This window comes from Chiroxiphia lanceolata, chromosome 20 (assembly GCF_009829145.1).
Source record: "Chiroxiphia lanceolata isolate bChiLan1 chromosome 20, bChiLan1.pri, whole genome shotgun sequence".
Classification (NCBI taxonomy): Eukaryota; Metazoa; Chordata; class Aves; order Passeriformes; family Pipridae; genus Chiroxiphia; species Chiroxiphia lanceolata.
In genome coordinates, this window is record NC_045656.1 from 4,147,961 (window position 1) to 4,170,713 (window position 22,753).

General features: G+C 52.7%; 1 protein-coding gene across 4 annotated transcripts in view; it reads left to right on the top strand.

Annotated features, from left to right (window-relative positions):
• The window catches only part of ATP2A3 (ATPase sarcoplasmic/endoplasmic reticulum Ca2+ transporting 3), a 52,467-nt gene extending 31,896 nt beyond the window's left edge, over positions 1-20,571 (top strand). Inside the window, exons 9-22 of one of the 4 annotated variants that reach the window (XM_032707362.1) lie at positions 164-252; positions 2,666-2,777; positions 2,995-3,117; positions 3,938-4,063; positions 5,114-5,332; positions 5,754-6,089; positions 6,172-6,392; positions 7,138-7,340; positions 7,441-7,526; positions 8,144-8,277; positions 8,698-8,815; positions 9,451-9,568; positions 11,511-11,583; positions 15,739-20,571. In XM_032707362.1, the coding sequence (XP_032563253.1) occupies positions 164-252; positions 2,666-2,777; positions 2,995-3,117; positions 3,938-4,063; positions 5,114-5,332; positions 5,754-6,089; positions 6,172-6,392; positions 7,138-7,340; positions 7,441-7,526; positions 8,144-8,277; positions 8,698-8,815; positions 9,451-9,568; positions 11,511-11,583; positions 15,739-15,781 (2,001 nt within the window). In that variant the 3' untranslated portion in view covers positions 15,782-20,571. Of the gene's footprint in view, positions 1-163; positions 253-2,665; positions 2,778-2,985; positions 3,118-3,937; positions 4,064-5,113; positions 5,333-5,753; positions 6,090-6,171; positions 6,393-7,137; positions 7,341-7,440; positions 7,527-8,143; positions 8,278-8,697; positions 8,816-9,450; positions 9,569-11,510; positions 11,584-15,738 lie in introns of all 4 variants that reach the window. The other 3 variants (XM_032707363.1, XM_032707364.1, XM_032707365.1) reach the window with 3 other exon arrangements.
• Positions 20,572-22,753: the final 2,182 nt, after the last annotated feature.

Sequence of the window (22,753 nt, forward strand, 5' to 3'; positions counted from 1 at the left end):
CTGGGGACAGCCAGGAGTGATGGGTGACCAGGGAGGGGGCTGAGCCCGGTGCCAGCGGGGCCATCGCTGGCACGGCACCAGCTGGTGGGTTTCCAGGCTGAGCATGTTGGTTATAGCAAAATGTTGCTGCCTAATGCTCTGTCTCCACCTCTCTCCCTTGCAGATGTTCATAATGGAGAAGGTGGAGGGCAACCAGTGCAGCCTGCACGAGTTCAGCATCACCGGCTCCACCTACACCCCCGAGGGACAGATGTGAGTGAGGGTCCCCTCTGCTTCAGGGGTGACACGGGGTGGCCCTGGGTCAGAAACACAGCTGGGGGGAGGTGGGAGGGTCGAGCTCGTGGCCATGGCTGGGGAGAAAGGGGGATTCTCTGTGGTGGTTTGCAGCCCTCCTGAACCCTGTCCATGGGGATACCCACTGGGCACTGGTTTTTGGCCACACTGGGCTTGCAAGAATCAGGTGACTGGCTGCTCTTCGCTGTCCATGGGGGCCAGGGCAGTTGTTTCACTGTCCCTTGTCTCTGGCTCCTGCCTGACACGATGTGGGGGGCTCTGCCTGTGCCCTCCCACTGCTCAGCGAAGGGACTCCCTCGTGTTCGGCTCTCCCTTCATTAACAATCCTGATAAAACAAGCCCACTTGTGGACCAGAGAAGATGGCAAGTGTGGGAACAGTGATGAATGAGGCTCTTCATGGTACATAATGGCTCTCCAAATTTCTGGAGCCTGCACATTTTTGATGTTGACCAGCAAGTCTTGTTCTCACCCCAAGCACAGTGCAGGGCCGGCAGCTTGTCCTGAAACCACTGGCAACGTGCAAAGGGACTTGCAAACGGCTGAAAACCCCATCAGGAAGGTGCTCCCTGAGCCCTGTGTCCTGTGCAGGGATGGCTCCCATGGCTGCTGTGCCCAGGGCATGACCCTGCTGATGGCAGGATGTGTTCTGGGGGAGACATGGGCTCTGCAGAGCTGCAGCTCAGGGCAGGGAGTGGAAGCCAAGGACTTTGCCCTGCTGTGTTATCACACACATGGGTTTTTCTGCCCTTGTATTTGTTTATTCCCCCTCCTTTGAAAGGAGGTGATGCCCCCCAGTGTGGGGAAAGTCTGGGAAGGAGGAAGATGAGAAGCTCAGCTGGTAGTGGGAGCATTCTCCATGCCCCTTTGCTCTGTGATTCCAGACACATTCTTCACCATGGTCCCTTCTGCCCATCTGTGGAGCAAATGTAATTCATCCCAGCCTCAGACTTAATTTCATGAATATTTATAGAGCCAATTTGATCCTTGACTGGGAATCTCCATTAAAAAGTGAGCCAGGTCATAAGCTGGTGTCAATCAGTGCATTTCAATTAAAATTAAGGAGGATTGAGAGGCTGAACTTGTATCTACCAGCCTCTGAATTTCAGTGTCCCCTGTCCTCTGGGGACTGCCTGCAGGGACACCGTGTTGGTCTGCAGCAATTCATGTTTCCTTTGAGTTTTGCTTCAGCCCTGTGCCTGTCTTGTGTATTGAGAGGGGTGTGAGGGCTCACTGAGGTGTAGTGGAGGGTCCCACCAAGGGCTGGTGGCACTGAAATGCTTGTTTGGCCTCAGCCTGGCCTTGGCAGGGGGCTGTTGCATGCTGGACCTTGGGTTTGCTCACATCCCTCACAGCACCCAGACAGCAGCACCTTTGCTGATGTTTTTCCCAGCAGGATCCCCCAGGCAGGAGGCAGTGGCTTTCCCTTCCCACTCACAGCCCAGTGCGGCTTCTTGTCCCTCAGCAAACAGATTTTTCAGATTTTCTTGGCTGCTCCCTGTTTTCCGCTCCTGAGCTGTAACAAGGGCTCCAAAATGTTCTTTCCATTGGGAACCAGCAGTGGAATAAACTGATCCTAGTAAATGCCTGACAAATTATTTTTCCAGCAAGCAGATGACCGACTGGGTTTATACAGCTCTAACCTGCAGTTACCTCTCCTGGAACCGGGATAATTTTTTATTTCCTTTGAAAGCCACTGCTGCCATTCCTGCCACCAGGCAAGGAGCAGTATCTGGCTTGCCTGGAGTGTTCGGGGCTGCTCCTTTCCAGGATGTTTGTGCTCCTTTCCATAGCAAAGAGCTGCTATTTAGGAAACAAAGGCCACAGTTCACCACTGGCTTGGAAGCAGCCACTGCAGTGCAGTTGTTAAAGTTGTCTGCTGCTCTTAAACGCTCCCTTGGGTTCCCTAAGGAGTGCAAAGCAGCACTGCAGGGAGGAGAAGGGCTTGCTGCTGGTTCCACAGCTTCTCCTGATCCCCAGCAAATGGAAACCCCTGAGGAGCAGCCATTAATACGAATTTCTTTCCCCCCTTTCTAGCCCATCACCTTCATCATCAGCCTGTTGGCAGCCCCTGTTTGCAGGTCCAGTGGTGAACTCCTCTGCAACCTCCTTTATTCTGGGCTACCTCCAGAGTTTATTTACCTCCTGGGATGCTTTATTTGCAGTTTAGCCCTGTCCTGTTGCATAAAGCACACAGTGTGAACCCAAGAGTTCATTGCCAACCCTGGGGCTTTAATGGGGCTCTTTCTCCCACTTGTACTAGAGTGATATATAGGATACACACCCCCCTACAAGGAGTATAGGATAAGCTAAGTGTTATTAGAAGGTTATTTGAGCTGATGTGAGGCTGTGGGGGGTGTTTTCTGCCCACAGCCTGAAGGATGAGCAGCCAGTGCAGTGTGGGCAGTACGACGGGCTGGTGGAGCTGGCCACCATCTGTGCCCTCTGCAACGACTCCTCGCTGGACTACAATGAGGTACAGGGGCTCAGGGCAGGGGCAGGGCAGGGGGGATGCTCTTCCCTGTGCTTTGGGACAGAGCCAGCAGAGGTTTGTCCCTTGGGATTCCCTTCCCTGGCTTCAGCTCATCTCAAGGTGGTGCTCTGGTGCAGTGGGTGACAGCATGCTCGGTTGGAGCAGCAGGTGGAAGACAGGCTCTAAAGCTTAAGCTCCTTTTTTTCCCTCTGTGCTCTAGTCCAAAAAAGTCTATGAGAAGGTGGGGGAAGCCACTGAAACAGCCCTGACGTGCCTGGTGGAGAAGATGAACGTGTTCAACACAGACCTCAGCAAACTCTCCAAGGTGGAGAGAGCCAACGCCTGCAATTCGGTGAGTGGGGGAGGCCCCTGTGAGCTCTGGCACGGGGGGTTAGGAGGGAGAGGAGGGCTTTGGGATGGCTGTTGTTGGAGAAATAACCACTTGCAGTGACCTAAGGGACGGATCTGGCATAAGGATGTGATTTCCTGGCTCACAGGGTGAGAGCTGGTTTTGGAACAGAGGGTGCCATGGCCTGGGGAGGTGGATGCTGGGACCATGAGGGCAGACCAGGGTCCACATGGAACTGTGAAGCAGGTGATCCCTGAGTCTCAAACTCAGCCCAGTCCCTGCTCAGCTGGGAGACACTCCCTCGGTGACGGCCAGAATTCCACTGGGAATGGGGAAGTTTGGAGTTATCTTTAGGTGCCCAGTTTGCCTGAGCAGCTGCCCTCCAGCATGAATCAAACCCCATTCCCCAAAGCCATGCTTGTCCGAGTGGTGCTTGGAAATGTCTATTTTTAATGTGAAAATATCCTGTGCTGGCAATTCCCCTACTCAGCTCTCCAGTGTTTCCCTGTCCTCCTGGTGAAAATACACTTTATTTCGGATCTGCATTTACTCAGCTTGGATATCGTGCCGTTAGATCTTATAATGTCTCAAAGCTGCTCGAAGCTGCTCTCTGTTCTGGCATTTCTTCCCCAGAGAGGTCTGAGCAGGTCACAATAAATCCCTTTTTGTGCTGTCCCATCCCCTCCTGGCTCCTGGGGCTGCCTTTCTCCTCACATCAGCGGTGCTGTGCTGGCTCAGCAGGGCTGTCAGCCGAGGTGGAGAGCACCGGTGTCCCTGTCATGTCCCTGTCGTGTCCTGGCTCAGCCCAACGCTGTCCCCACAGGTGATCAAGCAGCTGATGAGGAAGGAGTGCACCCTCGAGTTCTCCCGTGACCGCAAGTCCATGTCTGTGTACTGCACCCCCACCAGCCCTGGCAACAACTCCACTGGCAGCAAGATGTTTGTCAAGGTAGGGGAGAAGGTCCTCAGCACCTCACAGTGTCCTCTTGGCACATCCCAGCAGGATTTGACCCTCACTGCAATAGGCAGGGATGCTTTGCCCCCCCTTTTACCTGTCTGGGGGTCCAGGATCCAGCAGGTAGGCTGGTAGGGTCAGGGAGGAGGTGAGTCTTTGCCATATTGATAGGCAAAAAAGGAGATAAAATGATTTAGATGGTGGAGAAGGTGCTGTGTGTGCTGGTGCTGAGGCAGGGGAGAGCTGCCCCTGTGCAGAATTTGGGCACTTGCCTTTATTAAAGGCCTGGACCCTCCGGATGCCAGTAATGCCCAAAGGTTACAGCTTTCCACTGTAACCAGAAATAAAATAGTGTTTCAAAGGGCATTTTCTTCCCAAGAGAAGAGATGTGGCAGGAATTTCCCCCCGCTGACTCTGAGAAGATTTGTATATTATTGTTCCCAGTGGGAGATGATCTGGGTGGGTGAAGTCTGTCCTCCAGGTCAGGCTGAGACCCTCCAAAGCCACCAGATCTGTAGCCCCGGGCGAGCTTTTTAAGAGGCACAATAGAAGGATTGCAAGTTTTACATTAAAAAGCAATGTCAGGGTAATTTGCAAGGTCAGAAGGGCTGGGGTGAGATGCTGGGATGCTGAAGGACATGTTTTCCTGAGTCATAAAAGCATTACAAGCATCTGCTGTGCATCCCACGTTTTTTTCCATCAGACATTTACAGCCCTCATCCCCTCCAGGTCTGTGAGGGATCTGTGGGGTGGGAGTATCTCGGACAGACCTGTAGGTTTTATGGGAGTCAGCTGGATCCCCTGCAGAGCAGATCCCGCTCTCGGTGACCTGCTGTGGGCGTGATCCCGGTGCTCTCGGTCGGAGGCTGCCATCTAGTGCACTGAGCCGCAGGGCCGGGATGTGCCTGCTGGAGTTTTGGGGACGCTTCCTCCTCCTTTGCCCGAACTTGGTGCCTTCCCTCCCTGTGGCACTCCCCGCGGTGCTGGCAGGAGATGCTCATCCTCCGGGTTCGTTCCAGCCCCTAAGCCCTCCGTCCTCCCCAGGGCGCCCCGGAAAGTGTGATCGAGCGCTGCACCCATGTCCGTGTGGGCACTGCCAAGGTCCCGCTGACGGCCCCGGTGCGGGAGAAGATCCTGGGCAGGATCCGGGACTGGGGCATGGGCATCGACACGCTGCGGTGCCTGGCCCTGGCCACGCACGACTCGCCCGCCCGCAGGGAGACCATGCAGCTGCACGACTCCGCCGCCTTCGTCCACTACGAGGTACGGCCCCAGGGCTCTGTCCAGGAGCTTTTTCTCCTTTTTCCCAAGGTTTTCCCACATGCTTCCAGCTGACCCAGCAGTATTTTCTCTGTGGGCAGTGTAATGGCTCAACTCCTCTGCAAATCCTGGGGGGTTGTCCTAAGGATAACAGCCCCATCTCACTGGGCATCCATCCCTGTGGGGTGACTGCTGGGAGGGGCTTGGGGACCACTGAGCGGGATGGGGAGGAGGGGAGCGAAGCAAAAAGGTGTGAGGAGCAGCAGAGGGAATGGGAGCACGCTGCTGCACTGGGGATGTAGAATGCATCCATGGGGCTGTGGGGAGGAAACCTCCTGAAAGGTTCCTCCCGGGGAAATCCCCGTGCCCAGGGTGGTTTCACAGTGGGGTTAATACGGGTCTGGGATACGTTCCCCCCTCCCAGAACAACCTGACCTTCGTGGGCTGCGTGGGGATGCTGGACCCTCCCCGCAAGGAGGTCACCTCGTCCATCGAGATGTGCCGCCAGGCCGGCATCCGCGTCATCATGATCACCGGCGACAACAAGGGCACGGCCGTGGCCATCTGCCGCCGGATCGGCATCTTCTCGGAGACCGAGGACGTGTCTGGCAAAGCCTACACGGGCCGGGAGTTCGACGAGCTGTCCCCCGAGGCGCAGCGCCAGGCGTGCCGCCACGCCCGCTGCTTCGCCCGCGTGGAGCCCGCGCACAAGTCCCGCATCGTCGAGTACCTCCAGTCCTTCAACGAGATCACCGCCATGGTGAGCCCCCTGGGAGCACCCAGTTCCCCTCCTCTCTGCCCAGCTCGGTCCCTTGCACCCTGCTAATCACGGCTTCGTGCAGACGGGTGACGGGGTGAACGACGCCCCGGCCCTGAAGAAAGCGGAGATTGGCATCGCCATGGGGTCGGGCACGGCCGTGGCCAAGTCAGCTGCTGAGATGGTGCTCTCCGACGACAACTTCTCCACCATCGTGTCGGCCGTCGAGGAGGGCAGAGCCATCTACAACAACATGAAGCAGTTCATCCGCTATCTCATCTCCTCCAACGTCGGGGAGGTCGTTTGGTGAGAGCCCCCCACGCTGGGCACTGTGCTGGGGGGAGCGGTGGTGGGGGGACACATCCCCTGGGGCAGGTGACCTGCAGTCCTGTCCGTGCCCCTTGATCCTGGCAGCGTGTGGTGTCCACATTGGCATCCCGAGCCACCCAACAGAGCAGCAGTGCCTGGTCTTGTTCCCCAGGAGCAGGGGGATTTTTGGTTTATAATTTTACATTCCTGCCATCCCCTATGACCTGTTTTGTTAATTAACTGCCTGTTCAAGCCCGTGCCAATGCCTAAGACAGATGCAGATATTTGTTGACACCAGATCACACTGGTGCCCTTTGCATCAGGTCCTGGGCAGCTCTCCCTGCCCCTGTCCCTACCCATCCCTCACAGTAAATCAGCACCATCCTCAGCAACATGAGCATCACTTGGGCATCCTTTGCCCTTTGCATTTCAGCAGGGTGTTTGTGCTGGGAACAGGAACTTGCATGGCCACGGAGACATTAGTGGTTGCATTTCAACTGCAAAGAAAATTTTAATAGCAGCAGGAACAAATTTTAGCTGCAAAATTCAGTGCTGGACTTCAGATTCCTGATCAGGGCCTCTGCAGGTTCACCTGCAGGACTTCGGGTGAATTTTCAGTTTGGGGGTTTGGATCCAGAGTGTCTGCTCACTGTCCCCTTGCATGACACGAACCCTTTCTCTGGCTGCCCAGAGCTTGTTTGGCAAAGAGAGATAATTTGGCATCTCTGCTTTTCCCCCACAGCATCTTCCTGACGGCCATCCTGGGCTTGCCTGAGGCCCTCATCCCCGTGCAGCTGCTGTGGGTGAACCTGGTGACGGACGGGCTGCCGGCCACCGCGCTGGGCTTCAACCCCCCCGACCTGGACATCATGGAGAAGCAGCCCCGCAACCCCAAGGAGCCCCTCATCAGTGGCTGGCTCTTCTTCCGCTACCTGGCTGTCGGAGGTGAGTCCTGTGGGCAGAACTGAGGATGGGCACGGGGTGCCATGGGGCACGGGGGGTCCCTTTTGGGTGCTGGGGGTAAGGGTGTCTCTCTCGACCACAGTGTACGTGGGCCTGGCCACGGTGGGAGCAGCGACCTGGTGGTTCCTGTACGACGCCGAGGGACCACAGGTCTCCTTCCATCAGCTGGTGAGTCGGGAGGGGAACGGACTGATGTGTTGACTGATGGGCAAGGGCATGGATTCAAGTGTTGGGGTGTTTTCCTCTACCTTTTCTCTGTGGTGGTTATAGTGTTCCCGGATTCCTAGTGGAGAAGGCAGTAATTTAAAACAGAAGCAAGTTCTCTCCCTCAGGCTCATGTTTCCAGCCTTGCTTCTGCCAGTCGCCAGCATGGTGGGGAAAACTTGATTCAAAGAAGCTGAAAGTAGCTCCTGTGCCTGATCTCACATGGAAAGGGGTCTTTTGTCACATTACTGTAGGTCGGAACAGGGTGGTGGGAAGGTGGGTGCTATCCCAGCCCAATGGCATGTGCAATGGAAAATGTATTTTTGATGGAGATGTGTGTGCTCAAACACCTTCTTGGCTGCACTTGGACGTCTCAAAGCCACTCTCTGGCCATAACCCTAAAGCCCAATCACAGCAGGAGCTGGGTCACTTTAGACAGTTTGTTCAGTTGCCCTGAACTGTGGGACATGTAACAGCAACCCAGTTCATCATGTGCCCCCCAACCAGTCGACTCTTCCTCCTCTCTCCTGCCTTTCCTGCTGCTCTGCCGTGTATTTACCAGCGGTTTCCTGTGCCGACAGAGGAACTTCATGAGGTGCACTGAGGACAACCCCATCTTTGAAGGAATCGACTGTGAGATCTTCGAGTCCCGATACCCGACCACGATGGCTCTGTCCGTGCTGGTGACAATCGAAATGTGCAACGCTCTGAACAGGTGAGGTGGCTGCAGGATTGCTCTGTGACTGAGTCTGTGCAGGGTCTCTTTGAGCGTCTGTGGGTGGGCTGAGAGCTCTGCTTTGGCTCAGCAGAGCCATTCAGAGCATCCTCACAGGGGACCACTGGGTTTTCCATGATCAAACTCCTCCAAGGCAGTGTGCTGCTGCTGATAGCAGTGGAGGAAGGACTGGATCCACATCCATTAGTGGTTTGGTCATTAGTGATCAGTCCTAATCCATGAAGGCTTGTTGTGTTGAGCGTTCAGATGGAATTTGCAGCAAAGCCTAAAGCTGAGCAGTCTGGAATACAGGGATGCAGCATGTGGCCCTGCACCTTGGAGGGGTAATGGAGCTCCCAGCTTGGGCAGGTGTGGGGAGCAGGAGGTTGCTGGGGCTGACGCTGTCCCTTTGCCTTCCAGTGTCTCTGAGAACCAGTCACTGCTCCGGATGCCACCGTGGCTCAACATCTGGCTGCTGGGGGCCATCATCATGTCCATGGCTTTGCACTTCCTCATCCTCTACGTCAAGCCCATGCCTGTGAGTGCCCTCTGCCACCTCTGCCTCCAGCCCAGGGGGCTCCTGTGGGGAAGGACATCCCTGGAGCAATCTTTGGGTCTGGAAGCTTTTGGGATGGTTGTCCCTAAAAGGTGCCCTCAGGTCCAGGCCCTGTGACTTGCAAACCAGGAGTCACCCTGCCTTTGCCTAAGTCAGAAGCTCTCCTTATGGGCAGTGCAAAGGGGTGTAGGTATCTCCAGAAGGTGGTTCAGCCCCTTGTGGTGTCATCTCCTCCCTTTGCAGTTCAAGGCTGGTGATGCCTCAGTCAATGCCCAAGGGTGCTAAAGGTGAAGTGTGTCCCTGTGCCCAGGATGTGACATTGTCCCTTATCCCCTGCTGAGCACCTGTGAGCACACAAACACACAGTCCTAGCTCGTGCCTCACTTTCCCCAGCTGCAGGAGAGGTGAAGGACATAATCTTTGACTCATCTTGTCCAAAAGCCACCTTGGGATCATGACGGACCTTGAAATCCTGTTCTTTGGGCTGTCTGGATCCTCCCTCCTTGTGCCTGGGACGACCCTTTCTCAACCTTTGCCCCACAACAATGTGACCCTTAAAACAACAAAATATCCCACCTCCTTCCCTGCTGACGTGTCCAATCCTTTCCACCTTGCAGCTCATCTTCCAGGTGACCCCCCTGAGCTGGCCGCAGTGGGTGGTCGTGCTGAAGATCTCCCTGCCCGTGATCCTGCTGGACGAAGGACTCAAGTACCTTTCCCGCAACCACCTGGACGGTGAGTGTGGGCTGCACCACCCTGGGCTGGGTTTGCTCCGTGGTGCTTTGCTCAGGGGTCGTGGTGGCTCTGGGGACACCTCGCTCACCTCCTCTGCTCGTGTGACATCTGCACCTGCGTGTCCACCCTGCTCTGGAAAAGGGGCTTTTCCTCCTACTCCCTTCCTTCCTGGTGCCACACCTGGCAGAGCAGTTGGTGCTTACACCTGCTTGAAATGCTCCCTTTGGAGCTGGAGCACCGGGTAAACCTGCCAAGGATTGTTTATCCAGCTCCTCTCAAACCTCCAGGAACTGGATCCCTTCACTTATAAAGTAAAACAAATCAAATACTGGTTTCTAACAGGATCCCTTCCTTTTTTCTCTCAAGTTGTCCACCCCTCTCTGTCCATCCTTACCTTGTCTTGGCTGCCTCTGTGCTAAGATCAACTGAGAGCTGAACACCTTATAAAGTGGTTTTAATGGGGTTGCCCTTGGCCAGCACCTCTCAGGATCTGGCCCGTGGCACACACAGAGGAGAAGCAGCTCCCGTGACACCGGGGCAGAGATTCCCGTGTGCTCCTGGGCTCTGTGCTGTAAATCACAGCAGGATTTTAGGCAGCCCTCCAAAGAGATGATATCATCTTTCCTTTCATTTCTTCAAAAAAAACTCACTTGCTGTGGGGGATATCTCGGTGCTGAGTTAAACCCACAGGTTTTCCCAGCGGTGGCTGCGGGCCCAGGGCTGCCTGGTGGTGCTGTGCCTGTCATGGGCTGTCCCCTGTCCAGGAAAACATTTTTTGGGGTGTGCTTGCCCTGACAGTGATAGCAGGGAGAAGAAGGGCAGGAGAGACACTGTCCTTGCCTGGGGAAGCTCTGGGGGCAGATGAACAATCTGAGTGTGGGGACTGGATGTCCTTCCACAGCATCACCTCGCTCAAACCTTTTATCACCCCTAAGGCAACTGGTGTCCTAGCAAACCCCTCCTTTTACCTTCACCCTGTAGTAATGATCCAGGAAAACTCTGCAAAGCCACTCTTGCCTTGCAGGGCTGAAGGCAGGTCTGGCCAGGCCTGTCAGGGAGGGATCCTGGGCCTTTGTAACAGCTCTGTTTGGTTTCTCATGGAGCAGAACCCTGCAAAAAGCTGGAAATATGGGATGGGAAATTATTGCAAGCAAGAAATGATCCCAGACTGGCCGCCCTCCCCATCAGTGGGTCCTGGTGTGGTGGGGTGCTCATGTCAGCCTTCCTTTCTGCCTTGAGCTGATGCATAAACACAGCGATTGCGCAGAGAAACAGAGGTGCAGGGGCTCCTGTTTTTACAGACCACACAGAAATTGTTTCTAGCTTATTTTTATTTAATTGTTGTTTCTCTCACCAGACACCCAGGTCTGTTTTATCCCACAATTACAAGCCCGTAGCAACAATCCATGGCGTGGCACGGGGCTGGGGTGTAGGAGAGCTGGTTGATTCCTGGCTGTTTTGCATCCCATGCATGCCCTCGGTCTTCACTTCACCATCTGTGATCCGGGGATGAGTCTGTCTCTCTCCCACACTTCGTATTTCTCCTTAAAGTCTCACAACTGTTGGAGGAAGGGCTTTTCTTTGGCTCTGCCTGTGCAGCTCCGAGCACAGCGAGGTTCCTGGTAGGCATGTGATCCTTCCAAGTGCCATCCTGCCAGCTCGGAGTGTTTCCTCCCAGCATGCCAGGTCCTCTGAGCTGCCCTCATCCCCACGGCCTTGATGCTGCTGATGCTCACAGGTTGCTCTGTGTCTCACCCAGCCAGGGTCTCCCCTGCAGTTATTCAATCACAGCTGTGGGTCAAAATCACGCTTCAATCATCGGATTTGAAAGAAGTAATTGAAATTCTTCGTCTTCCTAATTCCTCTGGGCTTTGAAAAGCAGAGGGGGAAAAAAACCTCCAAAAGCCACTTTTATGTGTGGTCTTGTGATTTTTTTTACCAGGCATTCTCAGGACAGTAAGACCCGAGTGGAGCGGGGAGCACCAGTTGAAAACCTGCAAGACTCCAGAGCAAGGGTTGGCTTCCTACATGTCTCATCCCTGAATGCAGTATCCCTGTGCTTCCTACAAAGTCTTGCTCATGTGTAGTGGGGACCTGCTTGGAATGTGTCTGGGTGAACGTGGCTTAGAAAACTAGCCAATACCAGAGCCCAGGGACCCTGTACCCAGACAGGATCTCCTTTCCCACAGTGGCCTCTGTGTTTTGCTTCAAAGTAAGGTCTAAAAAGCCTGTGAAGTAGCTGTTTGATGGCAGTTTTGGCCAGGGGCCAGGCTTGATCTCTACAAGGCAGCACTTGGGGATGGTCTCCAGCGTGGGACCTTCCGAGGGATGGCCAAGGGTGTTCAGCTGAGGAATGCAAATGTATAGCTGTGAGCAGAATGTATATTCTGCTGATTCAGGTTTTGCATGGAAAAGTTTCTCCTTTTGATGAGATTTAGATAAGTTGTTGTGTTTCCATTATGCTGGATTTTCCTTGTCCTTGAAGTGGCCGAAAGCTGAGATGCTTCAGTTTTCACAGTGGTCTCAGTGCTTTACATTCCTCTCCCCATCATCCTGGTCATGTCCAACCTTTCATCTCACATACTGTGCATGTCTGGCTGCCTTATTCCCCTCCTGGCCCCCTCTGAGGTTTCTGCTGTCTCAGTTTTGGAAGGCAATGTGAGTGTGAGAGCAAGTGAATGTGCAAGAGCTGAGCTGGGTTGGTGGGAGCTGCAGATGTTCTGGGCAGGATTGTGGAGATGGGCCCTCTCAGGGTCTATCACACAAATACACACTAGCAGGCTCACAGGGGCTGACCACCCTCAAGTACCTCTTGCTCTAGTATCTTTAATATTTTCCATGCTCTATGCACTGAAGTGTTTGTTCTTTCTGAATCCTGTGGTATGCAGGAGGATGGTTTTCAGGCATCCATGAAAGACCTTGCAGAAGTCCTTTTTCTGAGTGGTTCTCAAAAGGTATCAAATCTAGAGAGGACACTGAGATAACCCTGGTGCTCATGTAGCTCTGTGCACCCTCACCCCACTGCTGAGGCCACTCTGCTCCCTCCTGCACCGTCCCTGGGCCTCCTCATCTTCACCATCTTGAAGCAAACCCATCAGAGCTGCTGGAGTTTTCAGCACATTAAGCAGCAGGCCCTGCCTGAGTGCTTGAGCATCACCATTTCTCACTTGTGCTGTGGCAAAAGCAGGGGCAAATCCTGAAGCAGGTGCTTTCTGCAACACAACTACACACCTGCCCTGACAGCAGCAGCATCACTGAAAATCAGGAGTTTTGATGCACAGGAATTGACTTGGGGGTGTTTTGTGGCAGATTGGCATTTGTGCAGCCATTTGTCCTTGCACCCAGCGAGCACAGAAGCCCCTGGGGTGATTTTGCAGGAGCTGCAAGTGATGACTGCCCTGCTTGGGTCTCTGGTCCCTCCCTGGTGGGCAGCACAGTGCCCCACAGCCTCCTGCTGTCACAGCTGATGTGCAGGTGGGATTCACACCCTTGGGTGAGCATCTCCACTGCCACGGGAGCTTTGGCCACTTCTCTGCCAAGCTGGCATCACCTCTATGCTTCAGCACCCTCCCAGAGGAGAGTGGCTGGCAGAGGTGGCAGTGTGGTGCCAAGTGCATCACACTCCCTGCCAGGCGTCTGAAACAGCCCAAAATCTGCAGGGACCAAAATCTCCTTGTCCCATCACAAAACCCACCAGCAGTAGTGAAATAGAGCTGCTCACCCTCATCTTCCTCTGTGCACCTGGGGATGAGGGAACCCCCCAGCGCTCCCCCAGGAGCAGAGGGGCTGCTGCCTGCCCGTGTTCCCTGCAGAGGAGGCAGCATCCCTCTCCCTGGCACGGCAGAGCGGCGAGCGAGCGCCTGCGGCCGTGGCCTGCCCTTGTAGGGTAATCTCTGTGTGGAGCTACCTTGGCTGGGCGCTGGCAGAGGAATGTGTCCCCAGGGGCCAAGTCGCTCCCTTGAGCTGTGGGATGCTCTGCAGGAGAGCAGTGCTGCACCTTTCAGTGCTGGAATCTCCGCACGGGATTTTCCAGCTCTGCTGCCTTGCTCTTTGGTTTTATTTCCCCCTCTCTCCTGTTTTATTGTGTGTGTCGGTGTGTCATGCTTTAGAAACGGAAGAGCAGAGGGAAGCTGACAGCGCTGCTGCCCTGGGATTGGAAAAGGGATTTCATTTTTGGTTTTCTCCTGAGGTTTGGGCTCTTGGGTGAAGCTTGGGGTGCCCTGGTGTGATGGATGAGATGTGCAGTTTTCAGAGCTACAAGGGCTGTGGTGTTTCCTTTGGTGGAGGAAGTGATCCAGGCTGGCAGTTGGAGTCTGCATCCCTCCAGCAGCACATTTTACAGGAACTGTTAAGAGGAAAGTCAAAAGCAATAATGAAAAACCTCAAAAGCCTTGGCTGTGCTGGGGGGAGCAGATCTTGCAGAAGCTGAGCTCGTGTTGTTCAGCTGCTGGTTTGCAGGTGTTGAAGGGCTGTAACCCCCCCAGGAGGTTTGGTGTGAGGCAGGATCCAGATGGATCATCACTGCTCCATCATTCATCATTCCTGCAAACAGGTCCTGCGTCCCCCCTGCTCCTGTCACCAGTGTGAGGGGAGGACAGACAGACACTGGCATGCAGGACCTGCATCCTCCTAAAGCTGAGTGGGAGCCAGACCCTCGGCTGTTGCAGGGCTCATGGAAACACCTGACTCGCTCTGTGCCAGGATTGGGTTATTTAGAGGCCTGAGAGTAGCATTTTGAAGAGCAAACACTGCAGCCATGTCCCTTCCCTGTGCCTGTCTGCCCCATGCCATGGCTTCCTCCCTGTTTGCACAACCACAGGGCAATGTGTTTAGGGGAAGTGCCATGGCTGGTGAATAACCACTGGTGTGTCACCTGGTGGGGACTGTTCAGCTGCTGGAGCTTCTGAAGGGACACCCCTGAAATGGGGAGATGAATTTTGATTATTGCACTGAGATTTAATGCAGTGCAGTCACCAGCATCCCTGCTGTGCAGGGATGGGTGGTGTGGGGGTTATCTGGAGGTGTGGGGGTTATCCGAGGGATGCTGCCATTGCAACAAGCCATTTTATCTTGGGACAGCTGGGCTGGGCTCTCCAGCCAGCACTGCAAAAAGTTTTGGCAGACGTTGCAAAAAGGCTTTTTCCCTCTCTCTCCCCTGTTATTTATTAATTCCCCTGGAAGCTTGTCGGCACCAGGGTTGGCAGCGGGCGCGGAGCTCGCGGGTAACCCCGGGCAGGACCCCTATTTATCAAGAGCACAGTAACAGCAGTCCCCTGTGAGATGTGTTTGGTGATATGTGCAGTGATGAAAGAGAGAGAAATGCAGCTGAAAGATTCCCGATAAGTGATTTCTTAGGAAGTGCTGCTTGCGAGTGGGTTTTTTTAAGAAATAAAACCTGTTTCTGGGCAGAGTGAGCTGCCCCGGGCTGGAGGGCAGCTGCTGCCTCGGGGGGTCAGCGACACTCCTGTCAACTGCTTGAAAATTGAGGATCTGGTTGATGTGAATCAAGCTCTGGCAGGGATTTTGAGGCTGCTCACATGAAGTTCAAGCTGAATACTGTAGCTTTCCTTCAGGCCATGTGTTGCCTGTTACTTTCCCTGTCCTACCCCATCCATCTGGAGGGAGGGAGAAGGGAGGAGGGCGGCCCTGGGGCTGGAACAGTGGCTGTGATGAGTAGATTGGTCCTTGCTCATTGTTCTGGAGGTAAATATATGTGTACTGTGTGTAAGTGGTGTCAGCCCAAGGAGCAGCATCCACAGATCTGACTGTGGCAGGGACGGCTGATGGGATGCAGTGACTTTCCTTTCTCTCTGAGTCACTGCCTTTCCAGGGTGATGCCTCATTAGGAGCAGTAGCAAGGCATCCTACCTGCTCATCTTCCCACCATTCCTGTGCCTGTATGGCTCCACCTCATCCCTTTTCCTGCCTCCTGCAGGCTGAGTGTGCTGAGCCCTTCCTCACCCAGGGACCAGCATCCTCCTCCTCCTGACGCAGCCTGAGCTGCCGTGGCTGCAGTAGGACCTGCTCTGTGCAGACAGGATCCCAGGTCCCCTTTTGGGATCAACCAAGAGCAGCCACTCTTGATAACAAAAACAGGGAGCTGGTTTGCTTTGAACCCTCACCAATACTTTTTCTTCTCTTTTTTTTTTTTTTTTTTTGCTTCGTTTCAGGAGAAGAGGACAAGAAATGAATGACACAAAGGCAACACTCTGAACTAAAGGATCCCTAACTTGTAACTCGGACTGAAGTCTTGCATGTGTGACCATCACTAGAAGCCAGCAGGACATGCATGTGTCCGACTATCAGACAAATGCGGGTGAATCGTCGAAAAGAAAAATACTGATTTTGTTTTGTTTCGTAGCTTTCTTTTTCCTGTACATACGAGTGCAATTACTGGACAGCTGGCGTTAGGTTTGGGGATGGAGCTGTGTGGACCTGGGTCGTTGCAACGCGGTTCCTTGGGGATTTGTTCCTGCCAAATTTGAGATCCTCTTTCCAGTTTTCACCCTCGCCGGGTGAGCTCAGGCAGGGCATCCTCCACCAAGGGGGGCAGTCGGGATTTTGGGTGACATGCCGAGTGCAGATGGGAGGCTGCATCCCCCAAGGGGATGGGGTGAACGAGGGCAGCTTCTGGGGCCAGGAAGGGCTTGGCAGTGGGTGAGGGCAGGGAGAGAGGTGAGGGGGTCATGTGTTGGGGTCTCTGACCCTTGATGATTTCATCACTGCTGCTCTGCTGGCCACTCCAGTGGCCACAGCATCTGGGAATCCCTTCAGAGTGTGTCCGACAGTGGTGTGGATCTCACAGACGTGTGTTTGTACATTGAGATCCGGTGACTGTGGTGGAAGGCAAAGTTCTCCCTATTTATCGTGCTGTCCTGTTTGATCCCTGCATTGTGGAAAGCCCAGCACCTTCTCAGGCTCATCCAACACCAAAGCATGACGTAGCCTTGTCTGTCCTTCTCCATCCCACACCTTCTTACATCCCATCTGCACTATATGAACCACCCTCCTCCTCGTAGGGGCAGCCATGTAAAGCAAAGCATGGGGACACCCACCTTTGCATTCCCCATGTCCACCACTCCCTCCTGGTCACACTTTCATCCCTCAGTGATTTTTAACTACTTCCCTAGCAGGAGTAGAGCTTAAATCTTTGGGAGCGTGTCCATGACTTTGTGTCCTCTGCTTTGGAGAACGTCGCTGTCTTGCACAGGGCATCCTTGCCAAGGGATCAAGATGGGAATGAATGTATGCTTGTACATAACGTGGTCTTTCTCCATGGGTGGTGTTTGTTGTGGCCTCCCTTTTTGTAAGGCACCAAGTTTATTTTGCCCTCTTGGGATTTTTCCGCAGCAGGAGCGAGACAGGCTGCAGTGAGGGTTGGTAGATCAGGAGTGGGTTTGGGATCCAGTAAATTGATCTGTCTCCATCAAACCACATCGGCTGAGAAGCTGAGAGTGAGTGGTTTCTTCTCCTGCTCTCCAAATCCTCCCTCCTGTTTTCCTCATGGTCCCCTATGATCCATCCTGATAATATTTAACTAGCCAGAGCCTGTATCTTTCCTTTCTCTTACATTCCAGCAACAGCACTAGAGCCAGGGTTTGGGGTAGCATTTTGCTCCTTCGCTGTTGGGTTTTTTCTTCTACTTTTTGCTTCTTAAAAGCTTCCAGTGCTTTTCTGTTTCACCTGGGCAAGAGCTAATCTTCTTCTGTACAGTAGGTGCCAAATATCATCCCTCCTTTCTTTTCTCCATCACCAGCATTGAAGATGAGCAGAGCCCCCAGACCAATGGGAATGTACAGAATTGTTATACTACTGAGCTGATTTATTGTACAGAAAACCTTGCATGAAATGTTGTTACTGTATTTAATATATAATGTATTCAAGGAATTTTAATATGGAGCTCTTTAAAAAGATCTTTATAGATACTCTGTGGTTAGAAGATTGTTGCTGATTTTTTTTTTTAAATCTTATTATACTTTGTCTTGAAGAAGTTTTATTTTTCAAATGTGTTCTGTCTAATTGATTTAATTAGTTGATCCCATGGGACAACCAGTTCCTCTTCAAAGATTTTCACCGTGGATGAGGTTCACCCTGGTGCAGAGGACGAGGGCATGACCCAGGTACTGCTCAAGCCTTCAAGATAAGGCTTCAGTAAGACTAATGCTGTAGACGTGTGATTTGCCTTTCCCCAAATGGGTGGATTTCACCTTATTTTAGTACACAGTAGAATTGTTCAGGTTGGAAAAGACATCCAAGATGATTGAGTCCAGTTCCATCTCTCTGTGCAGAAAAATAACCAGTGGGAATTTAATCTAGTATCAGCTCGAGGACATCAGAGGAAACAGCTTCTGTGTTTCCCTGAGGCCGAAAACCAGTTTGGGAGAGTCTGGTCTGGATTCAGAGGCCAGACTGGATTCAGAGCATCCCAGCCCTATTGGGAGGGTCCAGCAAAGCTTTCAGCTGCCCAGTGGCATCTCCCTGGGACATTGTGCCTGCAGGAACCTGCTTGGCCCATCCATTGCACCTCCTGAGTTAACAGTGTTTTCCCTGGACTGGAGATGCGCTGGGGGATTATTAATTTTATCCAAATTTGTGTATGTGTGTGTGTGGAGGAGTTCCTGGTGTAAAAGCCTGGGCAGGGTCAGGATGTTCATGCAGTCGTTGGGTCGCAGTTGTGAGTCACCAAACCCTGAGCCTTCGTGGGCAACAAACCAGAGCTGGGTCCCAGCCAAAAGCTTGTTCTTTCCAGCAGCAACAAATTCAGTTTAGTTTCTATTGTGAGCCTTCACATCTACCTAGAAAATAGCACAGGTAACCTGCAGGAGTCCCCCTTGCTAGGAGGGACCATTTTGTCACATCATTTCCCTTTCTGAATGGCTGAGCACATCTCTCTTCCCCCCATCCTTTAATTACTTGGAATACAGGTTTCGCTCCATTCTCTTTGATTACAGAGGCTTATACTTCAAATATCTTAATGATGTAGAAAAATATCCAGAGATGTAATTATTTTTTCTTTTATTCTTCAGCGAAGGGTCAGGATAAATCACAGAGTAGTTATTTATTGCATGTGTGCCACCAGCAGCCTGCTGGGCTGGACCACATTCTTGTGGAAACATGGAGATCCTAAAGCCAAGACCATCACTTCGGGATCAGGTCTTGGGTCTTACCAAGGCATCTAAACGTGCAATACAAGGGAGATGGGCTCTGGGTGGCTGCTTTGCCCAGGAGTTTGTTAAAAAAAGCAGCTTGGGGGCAAACCTCTAGGCTCCTTGCTTTTTTTGGCAACAGAGTTTAGGAATTATTTCCTTTTTAGTTTTATTTTGATGGTGCTGCCTGGCATATTCGAAGGCTTTAAATAAAACTGAGGTCTTTCCAGCAAGACCTGTAATGTCGGTGGGCTGCTGTGGCAGATCCTCCACGAGGTGCAGGGCATAGGATGTGCTGGGGTGGCAGCATGGGATTATCCATGAGCACTTTATACTCCTTCCTCAGGGGCCAAGCACCGGGCTGGGGTACAGCCAAGGTGGGAGGGAGTGTCCCATGTCGCCGGGGCAAACACCCAGCGGATCAGCTTTGGGCAGCAGCTGTGGAAAGTCTTTTGTACTGTTTTGGGATGTTGTGTCATTGTGGGCAGTTGCTGGGTGAGCTCTTCCCCCTGTGGTGTGTGATCCCGTGGGGAGGCAGGTTGGAAAAGGAAAAAGAGCAAAGTACTGCATCCTGTGTTTTATTTGTGTTGTGTGGCTGCCGTAGGGCTCAGGGCGTGGATGAGGTTTGGGATTTGTGTGTTTGAGGCTTTGGCATTGGGAAGATGCCATGTGTGTGTTTCTGATGCCAAGGCTGGATGGTACCACCAGGCTCTGGAGAGGTCAGCTGGAGGGACAGGCTCTACTGGAGGGGACTTTGTTCCTCTAAAACCATCAAACCTGGGATGGAACCGGAGTTTCTGCTCACGGTGTGGATGGCAGAAGCAGCTGGAGGAACAATAGGAAAACTCAGCATTAATTTTTGTTTCTTCTTTTGTACATCAGGTTGGTAGTGCTGCTCCCCAGACAGGGTCCTGCTCCACCAAAACTCCTCAAATAATTGCTGTACAGGGGCTCAGGCTGGGAGATGTTCACGAGGTTGTGACCTTGGTATCACGTCACTCCTGATGTGATGCCAAGGTCACAGACCAGAGTCCCCAGTACCAACTCCTAAGACTTATTGTGATTTTTGGACCATACCTGCCATGGCCACCACCTTCTATAAATGATGCCAGAGATTCAGGCCCACCTGAGTTGTTTTTTTCCCCCAGTTCCACAGTGGCATTTTCTGTCAGGGGAAACAGTGTGGACTCAGATTTTTGGGACCAAGGAGAAGGCTTCACCCCGTGCAGAGCTTGCATGGCAAGGTTAGGGTTAGAGTTTGTAGGGTTGCAGTGAGGAAAGGGAAACACAGAGTGAATTATGCTCCCTGGACCTTTCCTCGTGGTGCCATTCAGCTTTTGGTGTGGGTGGGGCATTAAATGAGCCAAAATCTGTGTGTGCCTGGAGTGATGGGGCCGTGGGTACCTCAGGGGGCAGGTCAGTCCAGGCACTTGGGACCAAGAGGAGGGTGACCACTGAGCTGCCAGGGGGTGCCCTCAGTGGCTTGGGTCTGGGAATATGTTGATTATTTTTTATATGAGATGCCTGAACAGCCAAATCTAGAAATCTCTGAGTTCGTGCTCTGTAGCAAAAGATAAATCATTATAACTTGGGGGGGGTGGGTGGGAGGGTGTTAACTGAGGAACAGATCTGAAAGAAATGAGGTTTCCTATTTTATTATACGAGAGATATTTTTCCACTAAATTACTGCTTCCTAAATCGTGTCCTTTGTCTGACTGTAAATAGCCAGGTGTGCCGGGAAGACGTGGGAAGGCTCCTCGTGGTCACATCCATACAATCCACTCTGTTCACACAATATTGGGCTGATTTGTTTTATACTTAGAAAATTACAGAAATAAAAGCGATTTTACTGGATGACTCTTGGGTTTTTGTCTAGTTGCTGTTGTTGTTGGGGGTTTTTTACCTTTTTTTTTTTTTTTTTTTGCTTTTCTTGTCCTGTTTGTGGCTAATTTGGGGGACATTTGGGAGCCCATGGAGCTGTATGGGAGTGCCTGAGGGCATTTTTCGTCCGTAAAAGGAGTTGTGCTCACCAGATCAGGATTTCTTGTGGGTTTTCAGAGGAGCCAAACTAGAAATGGAGCTGAGCTTGTGCCTGGCATGGGATAACAAAGGCAAAATGAACAGAGTGGCATGATGTGACTGTTGGGAATTTTTTAATTTGCTCTTGGGGCACAAGAATACAAATAACAGTGCTAATTTTGACTGTGTCCAGAATAGTCATCACCTTATCACCCCCAGCTGAGAGGGGAGGATTAAATAAGCCCTGCAATGACCTCCACAAGAAATAATCATGAAATAAATGGTAATTAAGTAACTTGGCCTCCTTTGGGAGGATGCCACAGGGCTTGGGGCCGTGTGTTCCCATCTCTGCATCACCCGGAGCTCTGCCCACGGTGATGTTTTGAGTGGAAAATCCTGATGCAGCTGTGGATCCTGTTTTGGAGCAAATCTTTGTTCATGGCAACGTCCACCCTTGGTGTGGTTTTGCTGGGATGTGGCCCCATGTGCCCCTTCCCAATGCTATGAGCAGGAGAAAGGTGCTGCACAGGGAAAGCCAAAAGCTCTGTGACCCACAGTGGGTCACGAAGAGGCACATGGGATACCCTGGCAAATGCTGGTTTTGGGAAAAGGCTGTTGCTTGGCCTCCTCTTTCCAAATGTAGACTGTGTTCTTTCCATTGTCAGAGCATGAGGACCACCCCTGCCATGGCTGGAGGTGACCCTCAATGGTCCCCCAGACCAACCACCCCTGAGAGTGCAGTGCTGTCTCAGGACATGGTGGTGGAGGCAAAACCACCCTCAATTCTCCACCTGATGTTGCATCGGTCCCTAGATCCCTGGGGACCATCACCACTGGGGCTATGTTTGTCTTTTGGAGCCATGATTCAGAAAACAGGGATTACCCTCCCAAAGAAACCAAACCAAGGGTCCCTGTACCCCATGGCAGTTGTCCAGCCATCCCATGGGATGTGCATCCACACTTTCAGTGGCCACAGGGCCACTGACACCCTTTTCCCCCAGCATCTCGGGTTCATGTTTGCTTTGGCATTGGCTAAACCACCACTGAAATATTTCCAGTTGTCACAGCAAATGGGGGTGGAAATGCCACTTCTGAGGGGTGAGCACCTCCGAAAACATCTCCCTGTGCCGGGGCGTCGCAGCATGGGACAAGCACGGAGCGGAGCCAGCCCTGCTGGGAAGGAGCGAAGAAGGGTCAAGGACAAGTTAAAATTGGAAAGAAAACTGAACATGCTGTTTTGCAGGACCTTGCTTGCTCTCATTTGCCAATTTTTTTTCCACCCTCCCCTTCCCATTGCCAGCAGGGCAGTGTCACCATCTCCTGTGCCTGGTGAGGGCAAGGGGGTCTGTGCCAGCCAAAATTATTGGGAAGAGCCACCGGCTCTCAGGGGCTCTTCTTGGCAGCCTCAACCCCAGCAGGTCCCCTTTGCACCCACTGTCATATTTTACATCTCCTTGCCTCTGTGTTACTCCTCCCCATCCACAGATCTGAGCGTGCTGCACATTTTTGTGCTGAAATTCAGAGCTCTGTGCTGGACTCTGCCAAGCATGAGTCCGGGTTGTGTAATGAGCTTCATCTCTTATTTTTGGGTTTCCTCCCCCCCCTCTCCCCAATAAGTTTTTGGAAAAGCTATGTCTGAGAGCCTGGAAAGACCTGTCAGCTTTTATGCCTTCCACAGTTTTGTTTTTGTGGGTGTGGGTGGGGTTGATCCCCATGAAGAGGCTTTCAGAGCACCCTCTTTGTGCTGCAGCAGCTCCTCCATCCTCTGTGTCCATGTCCCAGCTCAAAGCAAGGATGCACTCACATTTCCAAATGCTTCCCTTAAAAACACCAGTTTTTTGCAGGCTGAGCCTCTTAAATGGGCAGGGGCAAGGAGTTGCTTTGGCAGCTGTGGATGGAGCCCTGTGCTGACCCTGTGCAGAACTGCCAGGGATACCCTCAGAGGGTCACCAGCCCTCAATGCTCTTGGCATCTGGCCCAGCTGGGGCTGGAGATGCTGGATGAGGCCAAGACTGGTGCT